Raw genomic sequence first — 27,759 nt, 5'->3', positions numbered from 1 at the left:
AAGGAGGTTATGTTTTCATTACCATTTGTTGGTGTGTTTGTTTGTCTGTTGGCAGGATTATGAATACCAGGCTGATTTTCATGAACACTGGTGAAGGGGCAGAGCATGGGCCAAAGAGGAACCCATTACATTTTGAAGCGGTTCTGGCTCAAGGTCCAGATCCAAGATTTAAAGAGAAAAAAAAGACGTACAGCTTTCTTTAACATTGTGAGATAGGACACGTTTTGGCCTTGGCGGAGGTCTGCCCTCTCCAAGTGCCCTTCTAGTGGAAATATAAAATATTATTGTGAGATTACAATGGCTACATCACTACATCACTTAAGTTAAACAGAAGTGAGGATTTAGAATCCTAAATGTAGACAGTGGCAATCTAGTGCTTACCTTTATTTGAGTGTTCTATTATACTGTATGATTGACAGCAATAATCACATGTACCAGATATTCCTCACATATCTACCAACCACAATGCAACCAGTCCATCCATGCAGTTTGTCTTCGGTGGGACCATGGGGAAGGCATTCTGTGGAAGGACTGGATGACAAATGATGTTATGGTGCCAATTTACTTTTAAGATCAGGGTCCGTATTCACAAAGCATTTGATCTTACCACTAAGTGTACTCCTAAGTCACTCTCAGTTTCTAACTAAAGGTCTCCCCCTGTATCTTATTCACAGAGCTGCTGGAATCAGCGCTTACTAAGGAGAAGTAAGAAGTCCTGCGCTGGCCTGCCGTGTGTCGTTTACTAAGGAGAAGCAAGAAGTCCTCTGCTGGCCTGCCGGGTGTCTTGCTCGGCCCCGGGGCCATAAAGCACACAGAATGTGGGCCCCTCCCACACACCGGGTAATCTGTACCCTTTGACACCACCCTCCCCTGATGGCAAGCCTGCTCCTAAGCTAAGAGAAAGACTCTGTTGCTATGGCTGACGTCAAGTCTCATGTACGAGCTTGCTTTCAAAGACCTCTGTGATTGGTTGATGAATGACAGGTCTGTGGCGGTAAGTAGGCATGTGCTTCATAGCCTACCGCAAAGAATGATGAATAAATAAGTAATGAATAATAAATAAATAAATTAATATATGACAGGCTACCCATGAAACCCACGGCCCGTTTTCACAAAGCATCTTAACGCTAAAAGTAGCTCCTAACTTGCCAATTTAGGAGAAACTTAAAAAAAAAATTACTTTTTACATAAAAAACTAATTTTTTGGACTAAGTGTAATTCACAAAGCCCCTTAAGTACCACCTTAAGTACCATCTAAGTCTGGGAGAACTAAGAAGATGTTCGAGAGGACTCCTAACTCATTAAGACCAATTCCAAAATGAACGAAAAATGACAGTCTATCATTTCACATTACAATGTTTTGGAATGCAAAAGTACTTTACTAATTACTGTGAAAGATGCCATATCAATCACGATGGAACAATTAACCATCGGAGTATGTAAGGGATGCAATAACGTCAACCAACCAAAGCAACCCACCCAGTGCGAAATTGAATTGAATGTAACGTTTGATTGTAAAGTTGAATTAGCTCCTGTGTCATCATACAGATGCATCTGTAAACTGTGCGAACATACTGGGTTTGTGGGTAGTGTATTCCGTTATTATTCCACGTGTAGCCTATGTCACATATTTATTTATTTATTATTTATTATTTATTTATTTATTGCTATGAAGCGCGTGCCTACTAACTGGCACCGACCTGTCACTCATCAACCAATCACCAGGGTCTTTGAAAGCAAGCTTGTGCATGGGACTTGACATCAGCGACTGAGTCTTTCCCTTAGCTTAGGAGTTCTTGCTTTCCTTAGTAGAAGTGGACCTCAGTAGCTTTGTGAATAGGATTTAGGAGATATAGCTTTTAGTTAGAAACATTTTGTGCAACTTAAGACTACTCTTACTGGTACGGTAAAATGCTTTGTGAATACAGGCCCAGGTCTTTTACATTGGTTTTGTGTGACTGGTCACTGGGTAGAACTCATATGATGGTCTTTTGTTCCTATGACGATGGTGACATAGTATTAAGCAACAATACTGACATATTTTACACAAACCTGAAATTAAATTCCTTCTATATAGCAATACTTTAAAGAAAACATGAATGTGGGTATCAGAACATGACTAACTCATTTCAGTCTTCACTGGAAAGAGATCCCATTTCACTTCCCTGCGATATGGTCAGAAATGCGTTTTAATGAATTAGAGCAGTGATCTCTGTAAAGACCAATGACGCACACATCACTAATCCAGATTACTCTGCAACTGCAATCTGTTAAATACTTTTCCCTTTAAAAAGGGAAACTCGTTCACTTCATTTGACAGTTCTTATTAGTTCTTTTCCTTCTTGTTCATTATTCACAATGTTATGATTGATGATCCTCGGCACTTTATCTAAGTACTGTATCTCCTTTATCTGTGTTGAGCAGTAGAGGTTTTTCTAGCCCTGGGGTGTTGTTTGAGCTGCGTCATTGTTGACTTATTGGCATTGGTGACTCTCTTCATGTGAACTATAACATCATCGATTGTTCATGATGAATTGTGCAATATTAACCACTAAAACTGATGCATAGCTTTCTTAAACAGGGGTGCCAACAAATAAGTAGGAGTTCAAATAAGTACGAGTTCAAATAAGTACGAGTTCAACTCAACCAAGTAGACTATGCTGCTGTGTAGGTTTTGGTCAAATGAATGCCATGACGTTGTGATGGTGCACCCATTAAATTTTCACTTTGGAAGTGTTAGTTGCTAGTACTTTGGTTCAATGAGAAAATGAATTGACTACATTGTGTGAGTGACAACCCGGATTTCGTGTCAATCCAATTCTCAATTTCTCTAAAGCAGGAATTGAATCTGTCAAGCTTTTTGGAAAATATGACCAGTTTCTCCTATGAAGGTGTGAATGCTACCATGTGCTGAGTCATAAAATGGTATGACGACTAAAGCATAATAAAGATCTTGTGTTCAATCCTTCACCAGATTATACGCAGACCCGTAACACTGTCAGGTCTCACCTTTAAACTTCACCCGAACTGACTCTGAGATAGCATATTGCTGTGTAATCTTCTTAAAACCCCCATATGAAATGTTCATTGGTTTACCATGCCTAATCCCAACTGAACTGTAAATACCTGAATTTCTCAGATGAAAGTTAAAAACAGCTCACAGAAAAAAATTAAATCAATAAGTGGACAAATTAAGGTCTTGTGTCAGAGATTTTAAATCTAAATATGGTATAATCCCTACATTTTGAGTCTTGGCCATGCTGAAAATCTCATAATGTTTTTTCTTTTAAAACATAAGTCTCTACGTAGTTATGACGTCAAGTGGGATAATGATTTTTTTTCTATTTCAAGAGGTTATTTTTTTTGCAAGGCATTCCAGAATTATACTTTGGCAGTTCATGTAAATTCTATATCTGTATTCACAACGGTCGCTTGAGTTCATTAATACATCATCAAAGGGTTAAGATTCAATTCAATTCAATTTTATTTAAATAGCGCTAAAACAATCAAATTGTCTCAAGACGCTTTCCAGAGCCCAGGGCCTGAACCCCCCTAGAGCAAGCACAATGGCGACAGGAAACGTCCCTTTTAAAAGGAAGAAACCTTGAGCAGAACCTCAACTCATAAGGGAGGGCCCATGTGCTTGGAGCCACCGGGTAGGGAGATGGAGGTAAAAAGGAGGGGTGGGGGTATATATGATGGAGTTACTGGAGTACTGGAGTGGGCCTTGTGCCTCCAGCGTTCTCTTTGGAAATAACAATGCAAACAACCAACAGACCAGAGAAATTATTTTATTTGAAAGGTTTTACTTTGTAGTTCACTTTGATGACCAAGGCAGCGTGTTAATAAGAAGCATAGTTTGATTTGAGAAAAGCACCTTTGAATAGTGAGCAGTTAACAATGACATCACCCCGTTAACAAAGCTAACGGTATTGACACCAGACCAGGCTGGAGCACAATTAAACATTTACAGCATTCTTGGACAGCTCTTTTGGGAAACTGAAAAAACAATGTTTCATGTCAAAACAGTCAAAAGACATCCAAATAGACACATTACATACAAATAGAAATAAAAACAACTGCACAAGCAATACATATAGAAAATAAATAATATAACTTGGATAATCACAGATACATTCAAGGAAACATTTTGAAAACATAGATGTTTGATAACAAGGCTGAGTTGCTTGATTGATTGTTTGTGTCAACAAAATTTCAGTTGTACTGATGTCTTAAGACACATCGGGCCCTAATTTAATAAATGCACACCACAGGTTCTGACGCACAACAAAGAAGGGCATTGCATGAAGCTATTTTGATGACTAGCGCACATTCATTTTGTAATTTCATAACATGTGACCTGTGACATATGTATCCCCTTTAGAGAGCTCCGATCGCTGCTAGAGGTCCTCAGAGACACTTCTGATCTGAAGCAGAAACTGAATTCCTTCATTCACCTTCATTAACACAAGACATGCAAGGCTACATAGAATTTGACACATTAACATGTAACATTGTGACACACAGTACATGGGTGCTATAAAGGCATGAAGGGTGAGTAAGATTCCTAGGGCCCTGGCTGGAGGGGCGCCCAAAGATCTCGCTAGGAGGGCCTAACTGAAAAATCTGTCAGGGGCCCCAGAATTGGCCCCTGTCAGTGACACACACACGCTAGATATTCAAAGCCATATACAACCTCACATAATGGTGCAAGACATACATATAAAGCAGTTCATGTCTATAATGATCAGACTAGCTCTAGACCACTTGTGTTCAGCCTGGGGGCCCAAATAGTCCTTTGTGTATTGCTAGGGGCCTTTTAGGGGCTCCCAAAGGTACACCCTGGAGTGGGGGGGCTTAAAGGGTGCAGGTTTTTAGGGCCCCAGGGCCTGTGCCTAATAGGCCCGTGCGGTTTCCAGGCCAGGTCCTATGGCTTGCAGATCACCTGGTTTGGGTTGAGCTTGAGTGCAAGGTAGACACCGAAACAACTCATCTGATCTAAATTTAGAATGTTTGCTTGGTTTATTAGCCTTTTGGGATTATTCACTTCGCTCTGGATAATGAGGCCTATATCACCTGTGTTTTTATAGATGTCTTGAAAACAATTCAATTATCGTGAGTTACTTCATTTCACGTGTACGTCGCTTTGGACAAAAGCGTCTGCTAAATGACTACCGTAATTTCCGGACTATTGAGCGCACCTGAATATAAGCCTCACCCACTGAATTTTTCAAAAATAATTATTTTTAACATAAATAAGCCGCACATGTCTATAAGCCGCAGGTGCCTACCGGTACATTGAAACAAATTAACTTTACACAGGCTAAAATTAATATCAAAAGTAATACAATAGTGATGCATATTATTAGTTTTGCCAGTTACGATAAGTGCACTGTTGCTTTAAGAGAGCACAGTTGCAAGTCAATCAGAAGCTAGAACGTTAGATTGAAGACAGAGAGATAGAAGAAAGACGCTAGTTTGAAACCAGTGAGCTAAAGAACTTGAAGACTGGATTTGTATTGTAGTAAACTTTTATTTTCTAAAGTGTTTTGAGTTGTGTTCTGTCTATGCCGGTAGACTGTGGTTATTTTGACATTAGTTAAGTTATTGAGAGATACTGAGAAATCGCGTGGAGCTAAGCATCCATGCGGCTGCATCCATGCTAGCATCCTAGCTCCACAAAGCCACCGTAACAGGTATCATAATCCATAAATTAGCCGCGTCATTGTTTAAGCCGCAAGGTTCAAAGCATGGGAAAAAAGTAGCGGCTTATAGTCCGGAAATTACGGTAAATGTAAATGTAGAATTGTTTTTGTGGGATCAATATTGTTCTCTCGTTTTTCTGTTGGAATATGGTTTGGACTATTTTACCATTAAACTGTGAGTATTTCATTATTGCGCGAGAAAATGCTTGAAAGACAACTTTAATGTTTTACGTTTATTGATTGATGAGTATATATATACAGCATGTTTTTTTTTTTGCCACCGCATAAGCCGTAAGAAATGAGGCTACCCATCCCTACTAACCTCTTCACTTCCCTTTCCACTATATTCTACATAAATAATTACCCTAATACCTCATGTAGCTTACTTGTCTATTAATCCCATAGTCCTATATGTTAAATAATGTGAAGATCACGGCAATGTATACACTTTCGTGGTTTAAACTGTGCTGGGCTTTTATCAGTATTTAATCACAACATATATTTAACCATTTCACAATGACAACAGTTACAATATGCTCATAATGATTGTCTCGAAAGAAACAAATTCAACGACACACCAACAAATGAATATGCCGTTTCACATGTTCCACAGAGGATTTCTAGTGCATACTTGATTCCTAGTGCATACTTGATTTCTAGTGCATACTTGATCTCTAGTGCATACTTGATTTCTAGTGCATACTTGATTCCTCCCTTAGATACTGCTCCATTTGTGAACTATCATTACGCACATGTGTAACGCACAGCTATCATTACGCACATGTGTAACGCACAGCTATCATTACGCACATGTGTAACGCACAGCTTGTTGCCCTTCTAAATTAGGGCCCATAAACAGGCCAAGCAAAGAGACTTTTCTGCTTGTAGATTCTGCTGCTGAATACATTTGACAATGTATGCACTGATGTGCCACAGCTGGAGGTATGGGGTTTGAATTTGTGCAGAAACAAAGTTTACATGGAGCTTATTGGGTGCTTATTTACACATTTTGCATTTTACGTAAAGTAACACTTCCTTTTCCAGTTTTCTAGTACATTGTGCCCATGCCATTTCGTAAAGGGTAAATCTTACTTGGATCTCATGGCACTAGTAAGATATTGGTTGTATTTATAACCCCAGCAAATATTGTATATCTTGTAATCCTGATTACAATATATTGTTCCAATGGAGTTCATAAAGTTGAAGTTGAAAATGTGGCTTGTTGTTTTAAAACACGATCTCCCTGTGAGAAACGGATCCAAACACCGTATGTCTGATTCATAATCTCCTTCCCTCTGCTAATCTTCAGGGCTTGGGGAATGTGTTTTTATGAAAAGCACCCTTGTTTGTAGGATTAGAAAATGTTGCTTTGCTAATGCTGCCTCTGGCCTGACCTACTCTTCAGTCTAGCTCAAACAAGATAGGACTTGACCATATGGCCCCCCCAAAAGGAGTAGAAAAATTGCTCTTTTTATATGGAATTTGGATTTGGAATATGTACAAAATGTCATGGACTGACTTAGAGACTGAGGTTAACGCATGTGTCTAAAACTAGACATACAAGCAATAACTTCCAACGTTTGGAAAGATTTTACTTTGTAGAATGAATTATGCTTGCTAATTAGTTAATTACTCTACCTAAATAAAGATAACTGAAATTGAAATATTACTTGAGTTGAATGGTTGTTGGAGTCTCGTTTAAATATGTATATTAACCCACAGTTATTCCTTTTGATCAACATGGAAGCGGTCAGCAGCCTTTAAAACCGCCATTGAATTGAAATCTTTATTATGTTTGCCCACGAGACTAACTATGTATATGAACTTACATAATCTATTGCGGCTTGTGAGAGGGTGGCTTCAGAGACTGTGCTTTCAAGGTCCAATTTAGTTATTAGAATGTATGGTTGAAAAAAGGTCCTCTAACTGTCACTGAGGAAAGTGGGTAGTGGTCAATATCCTTTTAGTATCTCATACCAACCACAATTTGTGAAAAAAATCACGCACTGACAACTTATCACAGACAATGACGCCAAATACCACACAACAAAGAGACTACACAAAGATTCAATGAAGACGAAGATGAAAATCACAGGAATATCACAAAGACTTGTGCTCATACCTTTCACAAAATGCAGGACATAGAGGTAGGTGTGATTATTGAATTCATTCTTTATTTGGACTTATTCTCAATCTGAGGGACTTCCATCCTCTGCCCAGTGAGCAACTGCCAGATTCCTCCTCTGTAGTTCTCATTTCCAAGGGCATATAAGAAGACATTGAACATTGGGGAGGTCTTAGCCAGGATGGGAGCCATCTGCCAAAAAAATAAATAAACATTAATAAACATATCCAAATTAATAAACCTCTTAAAATAAGAAATACAAAACAATGCAAAACATGTATCTTCGAGTTAAAACAACTTAACCACTTAATGAATACTTATCAATTAATATATAAATAAATATCTATTTTTTTTATAGAAAATCTGGATGCTCTTACCATTCTCAGCTTAGGGGAAACCAGGGTAGCATTCTCCACTGCAGCATAGAAGGCCAGAATTCCATATGGACCCCAGCACAAGAGCATGGTCTTCAGGGGAGTACTAGCATTGAACTGTATAAACACACACACACACACACACACACACACACACACACACACACACACACACACACACACAAAGGCAGTTATGGTCATGAGGTCTGCATACATGTGACTTCCCAGTCACATGCAGAAGATAATAAATGAAACAGAGAAATGCTATCTGCTTACAATAATTTTATAATCTTTCAGAATGAACAAACATATGAAGTACAAACACACGTGAATGCACATATGTACATGCAAGCACAAATCGCCTCTTAAAAATATGCCCATTCTAACGTACTTTACTGTAAGTAATGCACTAAATCCATACAGATACAACAGATTTACAATAATGCATCAGCCTAGTTCTGGCCCCACTCTACAGACAGGCAGACAGCCCAGCTAATGGGTTTCCTCGTGAAGAGAAAAGGAGAGTTCTTTTTCCTCTGGTTGTTTTCAAACATAGGCGCACTACTGAGCTTGAGGTATTAGCCAGTGTATGATTCTATTCATGGGTTGCATAAGAGTTCTGCCCCAATGAAGAGTTGCTCACATCAAGAGCATACAAGCCTTTGTGCTCTCAGGCAAAAAACCTGCTCGGGCAGCGTGACTAATGACTTATGCAACATACACTGGCATGTTGGAAAGCCATTGATTCCATGAAGCCACTGTGACGTGAACCATATGCAACACTCACCTTGGCTTGGCCAATCTTCTTAAACTTCTTGTCAATGGACTGGTAGGAGGACATGACGATGAATGTCTGAATGCCCATGTTGAAGATAGCCATAGGGATCAAGTAGGACACGTAATTCCTGGTAAAAATACAAGTCAAATAAGTGTTAGTGTCAGTGGAACCATTTGACTGAAATGTGAGAGCAAGCCACATGCTTAACATTAAAGGCATCCTTTGGTTGAAAATGATCAAACTACCTTTATATGACCAAATTAAATGATCAAACTACCTTTATGAGACCAAACTAAATGATCAAGCTACCTTTATGTGACCAAACTTAATGAAAGGCAGTTTCACAATGAGCTCACATATCCACTAACAGATATGTCACTTGCATCAAATCTTTAGACCTATTCATCATGTCGTTTAATAAAGAAGAAAGCAAGATAAGTTTGGTTAAGTGAAGTTAATCTGAATAGGAGTGAATACCTTGGTGTGGTCCAGTTTGGTTAAGTGAAGTTTCTATCTGAATAGGAGTGAATACCTGTCTCCCTTAGTGTAGTCCAGAGTGCAGCAGGTCCTCAGAGGCTCATAGTCATACTCTCCCCAGCCAATCAGAGGCATGGCAGACCAGAAGGCAGTGAAGAGCCAGACGAAGATCACCAGACTGATGGCACTGCTCCACTGCAATTTAGTTCCTTCAAATAGAAATAGAAATAGTTATATTTACTGAATCAATTTAAAGGTCAGCAATGCTCATTCAGAACATGTTTTTGTCATTTGCGGCTCAATAACCCAATATGCTCTGAGGACACACTTTGGCCTCTCCACCACAGGCTCTGGATGTTGGACACAAATGCGATCTCCTAGATCACATCAGTCACATCAAGGTGGTGCCTCTTACAATCGGAAATCTACATGTCGATTGTGTTGTAGCCAAGGGACAGCACTTTGCAGTGAACAAACATTTGTTTTAAAATGGTTCAGTTCTTAAAAATGTATTTTGTACAATTTCCCATAGTTTAAAGAAAGGCACCAACTATGAACCAGAACTATAGTTAGTGCACTCTTGCTATGGAATTAGATTTCGGTATCAAATAGTTTGAATATTATTGCTATGGAATGTTTTTTTCCGTGTCTATCTACTGTTGTCATGGACAGATTTTCCATAGATTTCTTTCTGTATGGTTTATTCCCATTCCGCAGCTTTAGGGAACATGGTGTTTGTCAGTGGAGAGACCGCTTGCCTCCACAGCTGTGGTGAAGCCTAGTGGTGCTGAGACAACGCGGGGCAATAGGGCAACTCTAGCGCCCCCTCTGGGGGGCACTTTACAGGGCCCAATGAGCACCTGTCTGCATGGCTTAGTCAGGGTAGGCCGTGTGTAAAGTAAAGTAAAGTATTCAGAAGACGTTTTTGTCTGAAGCCGCATACATTGACTGGGAATCAATCCTGTGTCAACTGTTAGCATCAGTGCTATTCGCTACACCAATTTAGGCATGAATCATAACTATTGAATAACTACTGACACAGATCCGTAGCAATAGAGCCAATACTATTGCCACGGGATTCCATAGTGATAATCACTTTGTTACAGAAATAAATTATTATCAAGTTTTTTAACACAAAAAAGTAATATAAACCCTTTTGGTATTTGGCTTTTGTTATGACCTTATTTAAGTGTTTATGCCATCACATCATTGGATGACATCTTCAAAGAAAGTGGAGCAACACATTTTTTCTTGGAGCATAAAAAGCCATGAAGGATGTGTGCTTGAGCTGCTATTCCTCCTCAGCTGAGCAGGAGCATGGCCCTGGGACATGACTTCATGTCACATGCATCTGGAGATGCTTGCAGGACAAATGGAGCAGGTGGCCTCCTTGGAAACAGGGTGGTCCAGACAGCTGCCACTGCTGTCAAAGAGCAGCCCCTAAGCTGTGACCCCCTCCCTCTTTCCCTTTCCATCTAATTCCTCATGTCACATGACTGGTCAGGACTCTTACTGGTGCAGTACTGGTGGTATCTGTCCCAGGCAATGGCAGCGATGAAGTGGATGCTGGCGAGCGCGGTGCAAAATCCCTGGAAGCCATGGGTCTGACAACCATCAGATCCATAGGGCCAATATCTAAGATGTTCAACAACAACAAAATCAGTCACATAAAACAAACAATTAAGCCTTTCACATAATAATTGTATCAACCTGTGGCAACTCCCTGTTGTATTGGAAATGTTAAGTGAATGTACTAATTCCAATATCATTCAAATAAACTAGTAATTTACTGGTCACAGTGGCCTTAACTCTATGATTTGAATGTATCCAATTGAACACACATACTGTGACATCACAACATACTTACCCTTGTTGACCTGTCTGAGGTGAGTTGATTTCGTTGAATACTGTTATGCTAGCAGCACTGTTACTAAGGGTTCAGAGCCCGCTAAAGGAATATTGCTCAGCACCCCATTTCATTAATTGATATATGCTATGGATAGCATATGTTATGCCTTTGCATTGAACTGTCACTACATTTACCCCACCAGCAAAACGACCCTATCATAAAGTGACTGAAATCCTATCATATCTCCGAACAACTGCTGATTATAGAGGAAAACAGAAATGACAGGATAAGCACATTTCAAACTCACCTAAGGAAACTGGAAAATGCGGCAACAGTGGCATTCATACAGATCCCCATGTCAGCCATGGCAAGACTAAATACAAGGAAATTACTTGGTGTACGCATTTCCTTTATTTTAAGGAAAGCAACAACCGTCACGGCATTCAGGAAGAATCCAAGGAGTCCTTAAAGGAAGAGAATGCAACAGTCAAAATTCGCCAAAACACTATTTATACAACATAGTGGTGTTCAACACTTTTTGGGAAATGGGTGGATGAAATTACATCTCTGCCCTGACTAATAATGTATAAACAAAAATGACACATCACTCCTTGTGGAGAGGTCTGTTGGGTTAGCATCAGATGACCCACGGCTACTGTAACCTACTGCAGCCCAGTGCAAAATCGCAGCTTCTTCCAAAACCCAACGTTTGCCAAACACTTACCCTCTACAAGAAGACACGATCCCAGAGAGAACACATCGAAATCGGAGAATCCGTCCGGTAAAGGGTAGGAAGTCACCATTTTGAACGCGATTTAGTCACAAAATATGTGAAGAAATCACAACCCACTTCTCACAGTCCGCTCACTTTGGATGTGTCTATGAATGATCAAACGCAGCCTCTTTTAAAGGACCATTTCACGTGAAAAGCATGTACATAATTATGCAAAGCTCCCCACCCCCTCTTTTTTCAATCCGCAAAGGAATGTTTTAATGAACATAACAACACAACCACTGCTCCCTAATACGTATTTACACAATGTGGCCGCAGTGTGCCCATTCAGTTACACAACAACCCTTTGTGTCTGTCTGATCACTGCCGTGATGGGGCTGTGTGAACCGTTAGCTCTTCCGTCCAGAAGTATTATGACGCCCACCATACAACAGGTGTGTAGACTACTCCATGTGTCCAACATTTTATTACGGATTATTTTAATGACTCGATCGTTCCTGTTTTGATGCACTGGTGTCCACTGGTGTAATTAAGAAAATGTAACTTGCTGTCAACAAGTCGTCAAAGTACTTTGTTTGGTTACTGTCAGTTTCAACGCGTGAACCATTGAATACATTTTGACAGATACGCCTCATGTTGTGTGGGCTTAAATAAGCTCTGGCAGTCTGAACTGTGTGCCAAGAGCACCTTGACAGATGAAACAAATCACCTGAATATGACACTAAATCGAACCATCAAAAACAAAATATATGAGCTTGAAATTAACAGCACAAATAAGCACATTTGATCTCAGTAGCCTAGTACTACTGTTAGTAGCCTAGTACTCCTTTGATTCAACATTTGTCTTTTATTTTACCCTGTTGTTTCTGCAACATCTGTCTCTTGGAGGAAAAAAGCCCAGTCTCCCAATCACTGAAATGTTGTTCATTAAGGGAACATTCAGTCAAAGGCATACTGATATGTTGACATTTAGACATGTGACTGAGCTACAGGAAGAGTAGGTGAATACATGTGTAAATGCTTATTTAATGGATCTGTATTTAATAACAAACCAAAATTGACTTGTTATGTTTACCGACACAATTGAAATGTTATGTGCAAACCCCTCTTTTACTCCCAATAAATGATACCATCCACTCTAAAAGGAGATCACAAAATCCTAACTAGCGGCTTTTCATACCATGAGTTAGAAGCAAAACAAGGCTCATATTGTCTCAGGGAACTCTGCTTCAGCCACCAGATTATAAGATTGTGAACTGTTGAAAATGTCTTTGAGATGTTAGGGAAACTGCAGAGTCATATGACTCATTGTAAATTTAAGGGGACAATTACGAATATATCTCTTTTCAGTAATGTCACTATTGATCCATTGCTTTTCTCAGCGTCATACTCCTGGAGGGATTTTCAAATATCTTTATTTCAGTATGAGAGGTTAAAGAATACTGCCCAGTGACATGTTTGATGTCACTTAATATAAGATAAGATATGGCCAGATGGCCAGAGAACAGCTATAACTCTTTTTTATTTAATTTAGTCATCAACAGTTACATCTAGGCTCAAGTTGTTATTGATCATAATATAAGCTCTTTGTGTGAGAGTCACATGCTCAATGAGGTATTTTGAATGGTAAAAATAATTCTCTATAATATGACTCTATATAATAACTTGTGAAAGGCAGCATTATCGTACCCTTGCAAAGGAGATTAACTACTAGCATTATAGGGAATGTATAAGGTCCTTTAACGATGTATGGAGGTGCAAGGCTTAAGTGGTTTAGTCTTCAATCTACAGATTTTCACATGCAGCTTTCTTAACAAAGAATATAGTCTCTTGGGGGTACTGCTCAAACCAAGGACCTCTTGTCTCTCCCACACGCATGGATTAATGTGGATCAAAGAAAAGAGAGACCAGACTTTACAACATTTTAATGCAGAAGTAAAAATTGTCTCCTGTGGAAATAAAACTATGGTGACGCACCTAGAAATAATGACACCTTGGCCAGAATTTCACATTTTTGAACGATACTGGGTCTGAGGATTCTACCGAAGAATACTGCTCCCCTCTTTTGAGAAGCAGTGATGATATGTGGCAAATTCCCCAGCACATTTGAGGCTTAAATGGTTATTACTGGTTATTAACAGCTTTACATATCACACCAGTGTTCATATCCAGTTACCTGAGTAAAGAGGTCGTCAGTTAAGACCTGGTTATTGACAGCTTTACATATCACACCAGTGTTCATATCCAGTTACCTGAGTAAAGAAGTCGTCAGTTAAGACCTGGTTATTGACAGCTTTACATATCACATCACATATCTTCTGTGGCATGCTAATCATGTCAACACTCTTTTTGTGAATACGTTGTTTGTCCCTATTACTGATAGGTTGACAGGTTAACAGGTTAATGATGACTAGTGATTTCATAGATGACATCAATGAAATAGGCTTTGATTACATCAAGCTATCAGTGGTATAAATGAGCTTTATTGTTATCAAAGCAGCACTATGCTGCAATTTCCTGCCATTGTTTGAGGCAAGTTTTTATGAATGCTACATTTAGATATGTTGCTAAAGAGAGCTACGCCGTGTCATCACTTCCTGAGAAACCCAGCTTGTACCAGTGGTATGACAAGGCGACACTGCAAGAGATCGAGGAGCTCATCGCTTGGCTAGAGGAGTGCACGGCCGAAAGCAAGCATTTCGATGGAAGCCAATATTCCAGGATTCTCAATGAGCCTGGTGCCATGTCCCTGCTCGGAGTCCGCCGATGTGAGACCACAGACAGAACCAGCATTGACTGCTCGTCAGCCACCTTGGACTGCCTGATCGGCAACACCGCAGAGACCTGGAGCAACTCCAGAGGCATGCCAGGCCCGTTCAGAGCTGTTGATGGACCTAGCTGTGCCAGGGACCACGGGGCTGGCTTTCCCTTCCCCCACGGGGAAACCGAAGAACACCCTTGCAGTTGGGGAGGGGTGTTATTGATGCAGAGAGCCGGCACAAATGGCACGTGTGGCTTGGTTGTCTGGGCCACACACATTGACTGAACCTTGACCTTAATATACATGGCTATCCATGTAAAGTTCTGGTGAACCCAGGGTCCACTATTTCTCTGATTCACCCTTGAACCCTACCTGGTATGGGCGGCCAAAGACTATGGGGTTGCTTATGCTTTGCGTAACCACAATCACTAGTGAATGCACCAAGATGCAAGGAAAAATATCTCTCATGGTGACTGTTGCCAGCCACATCACTGACCACCACTTCTGGTTGGCCAACATCCAAGACCACTGCATCATTGGGCTGGACATACTGGACAAGAGGCTGGCCACGGTGTACGTACCCAGGGCTATGCTTTACTTAGGTTCTGAGGCCGTGGCACTCCACGCCGCCGGTGAAGAGGGGCGGCGACCTATCTCCACATTGGCGCTGCTAGCGAGGAGGTCTGCCATGTTGCCACCACCAGCAGAGGATACACCAAATCGACGCCAATCAGAAGGACCTCCACATCACCCCCGCCAGCCAGAGGGTCCTCTGCATCACCGCCACATGTTCATCAGTTTAGTAGAACTAGTACTTTTTCCTTTTATTCTTTATCAGAACCTCATGACAAATTAAAGCTGCCCTTTCTCCCTATTCATGCCTCTATATAATACATGGTAAGTTTTTATAAACACAATTACACACGTATGTCTTTAGCATAAATTAAGTAATAAATGTAATGACTACTGCGTTTCCGTTTTCTCTCAGTGATGTGTGAGGCAGTGCAGACTAGCAGTGGCAGTGAGAGAGTTGTGAGATGTTTAAATTACCCCTCCACATTTAAGAAGTGGACTGGCCTTCAAAGCCACATGTATACATTTCATTCATCAGTCAGCTACCAGTTCAGTTTATTATATTCCAAGGTTGTATATTTTTATGACGCGAGTGAGTGACTCACAGACACTGAGGCCAACAGTACCCTGGAGCTAACTGTGATTGGAGGGGGCCCAGCCTGAGGATGGCTCAGAGGACTGTGATTGGAGGGGGCCCAGCCTGAGGATGGCTCAGAGGACTGTGATTGGAGGGGGCCCAGTCTGAGGATGGCTCAGAGGACTTTGGTGGCCTGATTGAAGGTGTGGAGGTTCTCAGTGGTTTGGGTAGCATTGTGCAGGCTCTGTTGTTTGGAGTCCTGCAAAAGAGCCCTCTAAATCTGTGTGAGCAAAGACTCCAATCCACAGTTTCTCAAAAACAAACTCCTCGAGAAATTGAGCTTGAAAATGACAAAGCCAAGTAATGCCCTCAAGTACTTGTTTGTATCCATTTTTTTTTCATTGAATATTAATTCACTTGAAATATATGCTGTCTTTAATCAAATGGATTTTGATTTGTAAGTTCTGTAACGTCTTGCTTAACTCTCACTTACTCCTCAGCTGTGTTCTTTGCATTGATATTTGGGTAAGCCATCTCTCCACAGAAAGGTTGAGTGGGTCAGGTAATATGTATAGAACTTGTGGCCTATATGTTGATCCAAAAGGAAATATGACATAAAAGTGTAAAAACACATGCTGATGCTGTATGTTAAATTGTATATGTGTTTTTCTACTTTTTATCAAAATGAATCAACTGTTGGTAATGTTTGGTAATTTAATTAATTACCTACTAGTGCTACCAACCATGATCACTCTAAATGTAACAAGATTGACATTATGATAATAGTTGTCAACATGTGGCATGATTACATTGCGTCAATTCAACAAATTATTTTTGAGTACAAACTCTACTCAAACCTACAAAAACGTACCTCAACAAGCAGTGAAAACATGCCAAACTATAAAGGAGATAAGCAAGCACGCTAAGCTACGTATGTTGTCAAGTGGAACAAATGGGGTTTTGAAGGCCACCTCCTGTAATGAAATGGAACCAAAGCTAATACTTATAGGTATCCAACCACGACTGGCTCTAAAGTGTGTCAGTTTTTATGAGGCTTTAGAGAATGGCCAGCCAATCCTATGGCTGACGTACACACACTGCCTGTTGGACTCATCCATCTGGCTCGAAACCAGCGAAAGGTTTGGCCACTATACAAGTTTGATTTGAATCATTTGGTGATTTCTTTGAACTCAAGGTATTAAAAAATGGTGAAGAAAAACATTCCATGTGCCACATATGTCTGTGTCATGCAAAGAAAATGACCCTTATCACTGTGTACACATATTTGTTGGAGGCATTGCCATTGAGTACTGAATTAGACACAATGAACCATGAGAAGGGATTTTGCAGTGTTGATACCTCATTTTTTTCTGCTTACAATTATTTGTAAGTATTATTTGTAATTATGCGCTTACTGTTTACATGGGTTGAGGACCAAACACCAAGCTCTTTCACACATAGTATTTCCAAAGTCAGCTCAACAGTAGGTTTCCTGTGGGGTTTTAGGCCGTAGGACTTGTGCCAAATGGGCACTGCAGGAGATTAATATGCTGCAACGACATCAAGGCTTTAAAGCGTGTGCCCAGCTCCCCAGGGGCGTGGGTTGAGGGCGAATAAAAACAGAACGAGAACCCTAAACGTCTAATTACTGATCAAATGATGGCAGTGCTCTTACAGCACAGTAATGATGAGTGTATAGCCTACTTCGTACTTGTAATGTCAGGGCCTACCGCTTAGCCTAATTATGAATACAAAGGATAGGCCCCTAACATAAACTCATCCACAGAATGAAACGATACACAGCCTATCATAAAACCGTATTTAATGGTATCTAATAATATGATTCATTTTAAACAAGAGCTCTGATCAAATAAAATAACAAAATGTTTAACTGATAAAATATTTGAGTTTAATTGATGAAATTAAATTGTTGAAATGAAATGTTTAACTGTTCAAATGTAAGTGTAGGAAGCACTGCTTTACTGTGTTATAAAACAAACTAATTCAATGCTGATTGGAAATGTGTCCCAGTGTGCATATTTGTAGGTGGTTTGTAAAATTCAGTTTTACACAAACATAGACATTCGCAATTTGCGTAATGTTTGAAGATCATGGAAATGCTGACATTGGTGAAATATTATTCCTCAGTGATTTGTATTGCCATTGACTATAATGTGATTGTGTGTGTGTGTGTGTGTGTGTGTGTGTGTGTGTGTGTGAGAGAGAGAGAGAGAGAAAGAGAGAGAAAGAGAGAGAGATAATGTGTGTGTGCGTGTGTTGGAGAGAGAGAGAGTGTCTGTGTGTCTGTGAGAGAGAGGGAGAGGGAGAGTGAGAGTGTGTGTGTCTGAGAGAGAGAGAGAGAGAGAGAGAGAGAGCTTTGCCCATTATGGCCAATTCGGAAGTATTTTGGCCCGAGAATATACACGGAGTCTCTGCATAGCCTATCGGATTCCAGGATGCAATACGCATCTAAATGAAAATAACGCGAGCCCTTTCACTAATCCTTGTCTATCCTTTTTATCTGGGGGCTCATAGCAGTCAGATCACTATGGGACATCGAGGCAGGAAGACAATGTCATGTTGCTGAGGTGCTTCTAAATGCGCAAAGGTTCTATCAATATCGGTAGATTCGGGGGGCGTGTAGTCCTGTGCGGGGGGAGCAACATGTTCCTCACGTCTGTTTTGAGTTTTCTGGTACTGATAGCTAGCTTGCCCCTCGTTTGGACTTCTTGTCCTTCGCAGTGCAGCTGTTTTTACCACAACTTGAGTGACGGATCCAGGGCAAGGTGAGTTGAATACAATAGCGTTTTTTTATGATTTTGTCTAAATGACAAGTCTACATGCCATTCAACTCATGCGCTCTTGAGCTCATGCGCTCATGACACTTCTCGCATTTCACAGCACGTGGATAGTAGTAGGTGCTGCATTCAATGTCGCTAGTTTTAATTAGTTTGTTTTACAGTACACCGGTCCATACTGGTTTTGTAGTTTTTGACATTACTTATAAGCTTATTTCGTACAATTCTTGTTTCCGCTAAGAAATAACTGCTTTTGCCTTTTACCCCCCCTAGGAGCGTTATTTGCAATGACCCAGAAATTTCATTGGTGCCTGCCAGTTTTCCCGTCGACACTTCTAAGCTTAGGATAGAGAAAACTGCCATCAAAAGAGTTCCAGGCGAAGCATTCAACTACCTCTCAAATTTGGAATTCCTGTGGATGTCTTTTAACGCATTATCCTTGGTCAGTCCGGACAGCTTCCGTGGTCTGGACAGCCTGGAAGAGCTGAGACTAGATGGCAATGCTCTATCAGCGTTTCCATGGGAATCACTAACGGACCTGCCTAGCCTCAGACTCCTTGATTTGCATAACAATCAGATTTCATCAATTCCCTCCGAGGCAACATTATACATTAAAAACCTGACCTACCTAGACCTCTCCAGCAACAATTTACAGACTGTACCATCAGAAGTTCTTGCTACCTGGTTAACAGTCGAACCTACACCAGGGGCAGATTCCAAAATGATTTTAGGTAAGTGTGACTTTCCTACTTTAAGATTTTGATGATTTACTGGGATAACAATATTATGTTACTTTTCAGCTGAATATATATATATGTACAGTATTTGGGACAATGTAGAAAGAATTAATATTTAACAACACTCTACATCCTAGGTCTTCATGACAACCCGTGGGTTTGTGACTGCCGTCTGTATGATCTGGTCCAGTTCCAGAAGTCTCCGTCACTACTGGTGGCGTTCATTGACACTCGGCTGAGGTGTTCTGACCCAGAGAGTCTCTCGGGTGTACTGTTTAGCGATGCTGAGCTGAGGAGGTGCCAGGGTCCCAGAGTTCACACGGCTGTGGCTCGAGTCCGCAGCCCGGTTGGCAACAACGTCCTCTTGCGCTGTGGCACCATCGGCATCCCTATCCCAGAGCTGGCCTGGAGAAGAGCAGATGGGAGGCCTGTGAATGGGACAGGTGAGTCAGCACGGTCTTGGGCGGCTAACACGCATTAGCATGGCACAGTGTTGTACATTAAATACAGAAAGGGCCTCCACCAACTGTAGTAATATGCTGTAACAATGGCCTTTGGTCATGCTTGCACAACCTAATTCACTTCTAACATTCCACTTGCCTTCTCCCTTCCTTTTGTAGTTGAGCAAGAAAATTCAAAGGAGGGAATTGTGTGGTCAATTTTAAGCGTTCCTGCAGTCTCATTTCAAGACTCTGGGAAATACATCTGCAAAGCAATCAACTATGCTGGGAGTGCAGAGGCTGTCATCTCCCTGATGATAACGGATTCCCCAAAGACAGAAAACCAAACAGTCAGTCCAAAGAAACCGAGAGCAAAGAAACCAAATGCTGGGGGGAAAGCAGCCTATCAGGAAAAGCTTGTTGCAAGATATGTTTCTCCAACAACCACTCTTGCGAGTCCTTTCATCAAGCCAACGCAGTACACAGGCCCCTACCCCGGGGAGAGCTACACTGCCACTGACAATGGTGCTAACGTACAGACCACTGGCCCCGATGGGCTGCTGGAAACCAACCTGAGCAATCTGGCTGCGAACACATCGTCCCTGCAACAAGACCCTACCAGAGTGGTGCGCTCTGTGAAGGTCATTGGTGACACAGACAATACTATCTCTCTGAACTGGAGAGCCCCGAAGGCCAAAAACACCACTGCATTCAGTGTGCTCTATGCAGTATTTGGGGAGCGGGACATGCGCAGAATTAATGTCAACCCAGGCAACAACAGAATTACCATCGAGGGCTTGGTGCCAAAGACCAAATACATTGCCTGTGTGTGCGTCAAGGGACTGATCCCCAAAAAAGAGCAATGTGTAATCTTCTCAACAGATGTGGCTGCCATCGCTAATGGAACCCAAAAGCTCATTAATGTAGTTGTAATCACGGTTGCTTGTGTCATAGCAGTTCCACTGACGGTGATCGTCTGCTGTGGGGCACTTAAGAGGAAAATCCAAAAATTGCTGGGAAAAAAGTCAGTCAAGGACATTCAAGACTCTTATGTCACATTTGAGACTCTTTCTCCTGGCACAAAAGCCAAAGGCCTGGAGGGGGAGTACCTGACCAGACTAAACCCTGAGGAATCAAACAGACTTCTGTCGGCCAGATCCAGCCTGGATTCAGAGTTGACTGCTAAGATTGAGGGACAGCCGAATGAGTACTTCTGCTGACAGAGTGCGCTGGTCATGGGTGTCTCCTAGCACCTCGACTCTGACCTGAGTTTGCGTCTCCAGCGCAACATAGAACATGAGTCCATTCAATAGAGACGCATTTATGCTGCCAAAGGCAATAAGAAGTTCAGTGACTCCCAACAAACTTCTTTGTTGGGATTTTAAGGATCTCTGATTACGTGACTGTGTTGCAGGAAGTCATTTTGAACTCCTTTTTATTTGAAATGGTTAAAATATTTACATAAAGGGATAATGCAAAATTCACAAAATGGTCGTATATGTACTTGTTTAGGTAAAAGCAATTGCTATTATGAAATAGCAAACTGATTCTAATTGATGGATTAATGTAAGTGTGCACTGTGTCAATATATAATATTTATTGGTCATGAAAGGTATTTTTGTAGAATGCAAATACAAATTATGAAACACACTATACAACATGTATTGGATGTATTGTCCCACTGTGAATATTATTCAGATTTATGACTTGGAAAATGTGGTGAACATGATACATTTCCACCCATCCTTAAGTCTCCTGTTTATTTGTGCATTGTTTGTGCCACTGGTTTACACCTAAATAGAAATCCTTTTGTATGTACACAATATTTTTCAATCCTTCATTCCTTTTAATAGCAGTCATTTTAATAGTAATAATTGAATGTATGAAAATAAAACTTTTGATATATATTCATCAACTTTGTTTTTCTTTCTCTTTGGAGCATAGGACTTGGATTCTTATTGGTAGTGGTTGTGATACTGTCAGCCAGTGAGTTTCATTTCATGAGCTGTTAAAACATGAAAATTCGTCTAGACTTAAAATCCAATTCTTAAAATCTGATAATGTCCATATGAGTTATTGATTCATTTACTTCTATCTGCATTCTATGAATTGTTTCTGTTTACAGGCGTTTTCTTTATCATCATTATTGTGCATATTGTGCATCCTTTAGGTGCATTTTCTATTTTTTAGCAGCCTAAATGCTTACTGTATCTTTAACTGAAGCTCATTTACCTACAAAACAAAATAACCTATTTCAGAGACGCAATACCAGTAATACTAGGGGCTTATGAATGATCCTCGGTATTATAACCATCTCAGGCATAATGGCAGGTGAGTAACTGTTGTTTTATGTTGGATACACATTTTGGTCTTGTCCTACGAAGTACGTCAAGGATTTCCGTTGGCTTATGGGATTAATCTAATTGTACCTTTAGACATGTCCTGCTCGGAATCGGTACGGTCGTGATTGAAAGTTATGGATAACTTTAGTGCAATATTTGTTTTAAGTGTGATACTTCTTAACTTCTGCCAAATTAACTCACAGTGTTTAAACGGGTGTACGTGTGCAACTGACGGTCATGGTAGGTAAGTAATTCTACAGGCTATTCAGTGTCAAACCGGCTGGGTGAGCTTACTCTTCTGTCACTCGATACTTGGAAAATAATGTTTCAGTGAGGGTCCTTTTGTGTCAGTATATAACTTGATCTTCATAATTGACTTATCAAGCGACTGTTCAGTGGCCATCCAACAAAAAATAAGCTAATTCTCTCTTTTAGGTCACTTCTGTGTATGGAAGCCTCCTTAGACGGAATACCTGAAAATATTCCCCAAGATTTTACGAAGATTCGGATTGAGAACGCTCACTTTACGGAAATACCTCGGGCATATTTCTCTAGATTACGTGCACTGGAACACCTTTGGCTGAATTTTAATGAGATCAATATTATTCACACGAAGAGCTGGGAGGGATTGAGGAATTTAACAGAATTAAGGTTACAAGGGAACAAACTGCGGTCAGTACCATGGACAGCTTTTGAAGACACGCCTGGCCTGAAAATTATAGACTTGAAACACAACCGTTTAGATGTACTCCCAGAACACGCTCTGAAATATTTACCAAGTCTGACCTACTTAGACTTATCCTTCAATCAGCTTACGGTCATATCTAAAGATGTCTTCTTAAATTGGCCGCTATACCACAAGGTGAAGGAAAACGGAGAAGTGGCCAATGTTGTCCTGGCATTGCACGACAACCCGTGGCTCTGTGATTGCCGTCTAAAGGGGTTGGTGGAGTTTGTCAGAGCAATCAGTCCTCCGATCATTTTGATGAACTCTTACTTGTCATGTTCCGGCCCACAGCTGCGAGCGGGTAAATTTTTTCACGAGATCGAGTTGAAGACCTGCATGAAACCAGTGGCCACAACATCTGTTACCAACATCACTCTCCCAGTGGGCGGGAGTGTTACTCTCACATGCTTAGCTATGGCTAGACCAGAACCTACTGTTTGGTGGACATATGGTCTCAAGATATTAAGAGGATTTAATGGTAAGGTTAAGTCTGGTTTAATGACGTTATCTTTTGTGTAGCTTGATATCTCCTGGAGATAATTAAATTCCTAATGAATCTGCATGAACAAGCCCGATACAGTATGCTCAAGTAAACAAGCAGAAAAGGTTCAACTTGAAACCCCACAGTGGATTTCTAATGAATCCTATGCCAGGCATCAGATTTCACTGTGTGGAAGTGGGTCACACTTTAGTTAGATATCCTAATTTAGTTGACTAAATACTCACTAAATCCTCAATAAACAATAAAAAACAGTTAGCAAATCATAACTCGTAACTGAATCTTCACTACCTGTCAGTTGATCCTATCCATGACCTGACCTCACTTTGCTACCACAAACCTCAATCCTAGCCCTAACCATGATTAACGCCCTACCCACCTTATCTTAATCCTAAATCTAAGCCTAATTTTCATTGTCACCTGTAAACAGATTTAGACCTGTGATGAAATTGCAAAGCGTGATCAAATGTTAAATGCTGACTGTCTATGCCACTGTTCTGTTGATGACCGTAGAATCCCGTACTCAAATGGACGAAGACACCACGAAGCTGCAGCTGGCGATCCCATCTCTTCTGCTTGCGGATCGGGGTCTGTACACCTGCACTGCCAACAACTTTATTGGGAACTCCTCTGCTAGCACCCTGGTGGAGGTGCAGTCACCTGACGGATCCTCACCACTCTCCCTTGCTTTACCCGCAGCAGCGCTCGATGAGAATGTGTACATTGACATCCGTATCGCCAAGCAAACTGTGTATGGCATCACTATCGAATGGTATGCAGTCTTAGAAAATCCTGCTGAGACCTGGTTCACCATCCATTTTGGGCAATTCGACAGTGCTAAAAAGGAGATGGTCTATATCGGACCTGGCATCAACAGCTATTCAGTTTCAGACTTGCTGCCAGCCACAAAATATGAGATCTGCGTGACTCTCAAGAACCAGGTGCCGCGGACCGGCCAGTGCGTTGTGTTTGTGACAGGAAATGACATCAGTGAGATGGAGCAGAGGGAGAAGCTCATCCACATCATAGTCATTGTCTTCGCTATGGTTCTGGCGGTTCCTGCAGGGATGTATGCCTGTACCGCAGACATCAAACTCAACTGCTTCGAGCGCTGCACTAAATCATGGAGGAAATGGAGGTGGTCAGGAGGGTTTGACAAATCCAGTGATGGGCAGGCCTCATTCGACACCCTCCAGGCAGCCAGTGACGAGGGCTTCTACAGGGACTCCAGTGAGGAGGGGAAGCCCCGCAGGAGATCGGACGCTAAAGCTGAACAGAGTCCCACAGATGAGGTCGAATAGCTCAGTGTATAGATTGGAAATGGTGAAACTGGCATGCCTTTTAATTACTCTGGGAAAGCTATCCCCACTAATTGATTCAGATTTGATCCTGCTGAGGTTGTGGTATTTTATAATCACAAAAGGGATTTCATTGGTGGATGTGCCCCCAGCATAACCTGAGTGTTGTATAGTGGTTGAACTCAGTTTGTTTTCCCTGTTTTTACATTAAATACTGACTGCAGCTACTGAATATGACAACTTTAGTAAAGCCACACCACCCAGAAAAGCAGTAATATTATGGCTTTAAAAGCAAACTAAAGCCTTCATGGGCTTTATTGGACAATCAAACTGAAGTATTTGTCTATGGGGCATTGTTTGTGTGTTTCCTCTGTAATTGGCACTGATGTGTTCATTACCAGATATTATTGATGGTCATTATCAGATATTATTAATGGTCATTACTAGATATTATTGATGGTCATTATCAGATATTATTGATGGTCATTATCAGATATTATTGATGGTCATTATCAGATATTATTGATGGTCATTACCAGATATTATTGCTTGTTCATTGCCAGATATTATTGATGGTCATTATCAGATATTATTGCAAGTTTTGTCCAAACGTGATGGACAAGGGTTTATTACATAAGGGCATTCATCTTTTATGCATACAATATGGTCGCATGAAGATTATGATTTTGTTTTTCTGCCCTGAGCCAGATAGCTGTTGAAATCTTTATCTTTTAAAATACAAGATGTCTGCATCAGTCAGTCTGTTGTGAACTCAACTATGATATATTTGTGAAAAGGTTGTTTTAAATACTGGACAACAATTCACAAACAGTAATGGTAAAAGGCAATGCCTTGGACAATGACCTTGAATAATCATAGATAATCATACAAATATATTTATATACTGTATATACATATACAAATTGTATGAAATAAATACATAGCTGAATACTTCATCACCCTGTTGGTGAAAAATGGGTGTACTATGGGAAACCATTCTGGTTAATTACACTAGAATAATACATGTTCACTGGGACTGTAAAGAGATACATTCATGCCCATTAGAACTGTGTATGTTTTTCTATCAATATCCATTATAAAGCAACACTAAACCAAACATATTAATCATAATCTGCTTGTTGTCTTTTTCTATTTACAGTATATTGTGTGCCATGTGCATTATATTCTACGTGTACGCAGATGTGATGTAAAACAATAAATGGAGATGTGGTGTCTACCCTTTTCTGCTGAAACACATGTGTGCTCACTCGGCTTAACAATTCCATTAGATAAAGTTTGATCCTATATCCATTTCAGAGTTGCATGTGTGGAGCTCAGAGTGTTTTCACTTTCATCACGGCTGAGAATGAAAGAAATGCTCCAAACAGATGTGGCCCAACGGTGTCTGTCTGTCATGATGAGCCTTGGGCAGATGACTGGAGCTTAAAGCCTTTGGAGAGGAAGGCCATTGTTCACTTGATATAAAACGTGAGCAGCAATCCCTGCCTAATTCCTCCCACTCTTAAAACCCACCAGTGGCTCGTGAACTGTCCCCAATCCGACGCTCATCATGGTGCTCATTTCAATGAATATAGGCCTCCCTCAGCTGAGTCAAGATGGACACTTTCACAACATAACTGTCATTGTACAGGCGTAGGCATATGTTACTTTCTATGTGTGTGAGTGTGTTTTGGAATGTTACATATTTAAACCATTTAAACTCAGCTCAGTTATAAAAAATATGGAAAAATGAATTGACCTAAAGCTGTACTGAGTTCAGACATTTCTACATTCACTTTGTATCTCTAAAAATATGCATCCAAGTATTCATGTTTTGATTTCCGTGCCTCCGTTTTTATCCCGGTGCATCAATGCACATTACAACTTTGTAATCCTCTCTCCAAAAGCGAGTAATCCCGCTCACTTCCTACATGGCATAATTCCTCTCCATTTGTGCCTTTTCCCCCCTTGGCATTTGCGATTTGGATTCAAAAGCATTCTCAACACAGGGTTGTGTAAGTTTATAAATGCAACTCAAAATGATCATGACATGGAATCATGAATACATAATTGTCAGCAAGGCTTTGACATGGTTTAAAACATCCTTTCTGCTAAACTCACTCATCGAGGCCAGGGTCTGCTCTGGAAATATTTTTTTCAGTTTCCAAGGACCTGATATAAACATTTGTTACATATCATATGACCTGACCTGACCTGACCGAGTAAACAAAAGGAGGGCACAAATGTTACTCAATCTACAACATGTTCCGATATGGCCAACAAAAACAAATATTTCCTCAATGGCAGAAAAAAAGATCACTGGATAATTCACCTGGAGTATTTGCCCATAATAGTCTTTTGTACTTAATCCATTGCAGTCTGGCAGATTTCATGTGAATTTTGACCATATGCTTTTGTTTTATGGGCAGCAAACCTTTACTTAAAGAAAACTTTGAGACAAGGTGTAATACGTAGTTTGTCCGAAATTGAAATCCTTGTGGGTAAGCCATGCTCGTGTTCTTGTAAAGAGACACTGGAAATCAAATATCTTAAGCAACTCTAATAGTAGTGGTATGAACTCTAATAGTTCATACTGGTGGTATGAATACAACTATCTCAAAGCACATTTTGATTTGTTTTGTGTTGTGTGTGGCGTTGTGGTTGAATTCAGTCACCCAAATCAATATACTGTATATATTATTTTTTTAATTGGAAATTTGTCAATGTGTATGAAAACTCCCAAAGCCACCTACTCTCAGCACAAGGTCAAACCTGAGCCCTGCTTGATACAGCCCCAGACACGACACACATTGAAATTCCTTGTCCACCAGTCGCCATCAGCAGACTATTCTTCACCCCAGATGGAGATGGTCTGCTTCCTCCAGCTTACTACTCCTGTGAAACGTTTTTTCTTTCTGATTTTTTAATATTACAATCAAGTAATAAAATCACAACACAAGATGGAT

General features: G+C 40.6%; 3 protein-coding genes across 3 annotated transcripts; 2 read left to right on the top strand and 1 right to left on the bottom strand.

The window, feature by feature from the left end:
- Positions 1 to 7,857: 7,857 nt before the first annotated feature.
- On the bottom strand, positions 7,858 to 12,148 carry rgra (retinal G protein coupled receptor a). Its single transcript, XM_012838493.3, has 7 exons — positions 12,033 to 12,148; positions 11,616 to 11,772; positions 10,973 to 11,094; positions 9,515 to 9,668; positions 8,992 to 9,109; positions 8,208 to 8,321; positions 7,858 to 8,022 (listed from the first exon to the last, which is right to left on the bottom strand). The coding sequence occupies exons 1-7, from the start codon at positions 12,109 to 12,111 to the stop codon at positions 7,879 to 7,881; spliced, it is 888 nt and encodes a 295-aa protein (XP_012693947.1). The 5' UTR covers positions 12,112 to 12,148; the 3' UTR covers positions 7,858 to 7,878.
- Positions 12,149 to 18,325: 6,177 nt separating this feature from the next.
- lrit1a (leucine-rich repeat, immunoglobulin-like and transmembrane domains 1a) lies at positions 18,326 to 21,318 on the top strand. Its single transcript, XM_031578648.2, has 4 exons — positions 18,326 to 18,738; positions 19,024 to 19,481; positions 19,625 to 19,930; positions 20,108 to 21,318. The coding sequence occupies exons 1-4, from the start codon at positions 18,551 to 18,553 to the stop codon at positions 21,145 to 21,147; spliced, it is 1,992 nt and encodes a 663-aa protein (XP_031434508.1). The 5' UTR covers positions 18,326 to 18,550; the 3' UTR covers positions 21,148 to 21,318.
- Positions 21,319 to 22,234: 916 nt separating this feature from the next.
- lrit2 (leucine-rich repeat, immunoglobulin-like and transmembrane domains 2) lies at positions 22,235 to 26,046 on the top strand. Its single transcript, XM_031578649.2, has 3 exons — positions 22,235 to 22,513; positions 22,705 to 23,474; positions 24,009 to 26,046. Exons 1-3 carry the CDS (start codon positions 22,404 to 22,406, stop codon positions 24,794 to 24,796), a joined length of 1,668 nt encoding a protein of 555 aa, XP_031434509.1. The 5' UTR covers positions 22,235 to 22,403; the 3' UTR covers positions 24,797 to 26,046.
- The last annotated feature ends 1,713 nt before the right edge of the window (positions 26,047 to 27,759 follow it).

Source organism: Clupea harengus, chromosome 13 (genome assembly GCF_900700415.2).
Source record: "Clupea harengus chromosome 13, Ch_v2.0.2, whole genome shotgun sequence".
Classification (NCBI taxonomy): Eukaryota; Metazoa; Chordata; class Actinopteri; order Clupeiformes; family Clupeidae; genus Clupea; species Clupea harengus.
Note: the sequence above shows the minus strand (reverse complement) of the source record. Positions and strands in the feature narration are given on the sequence as shown.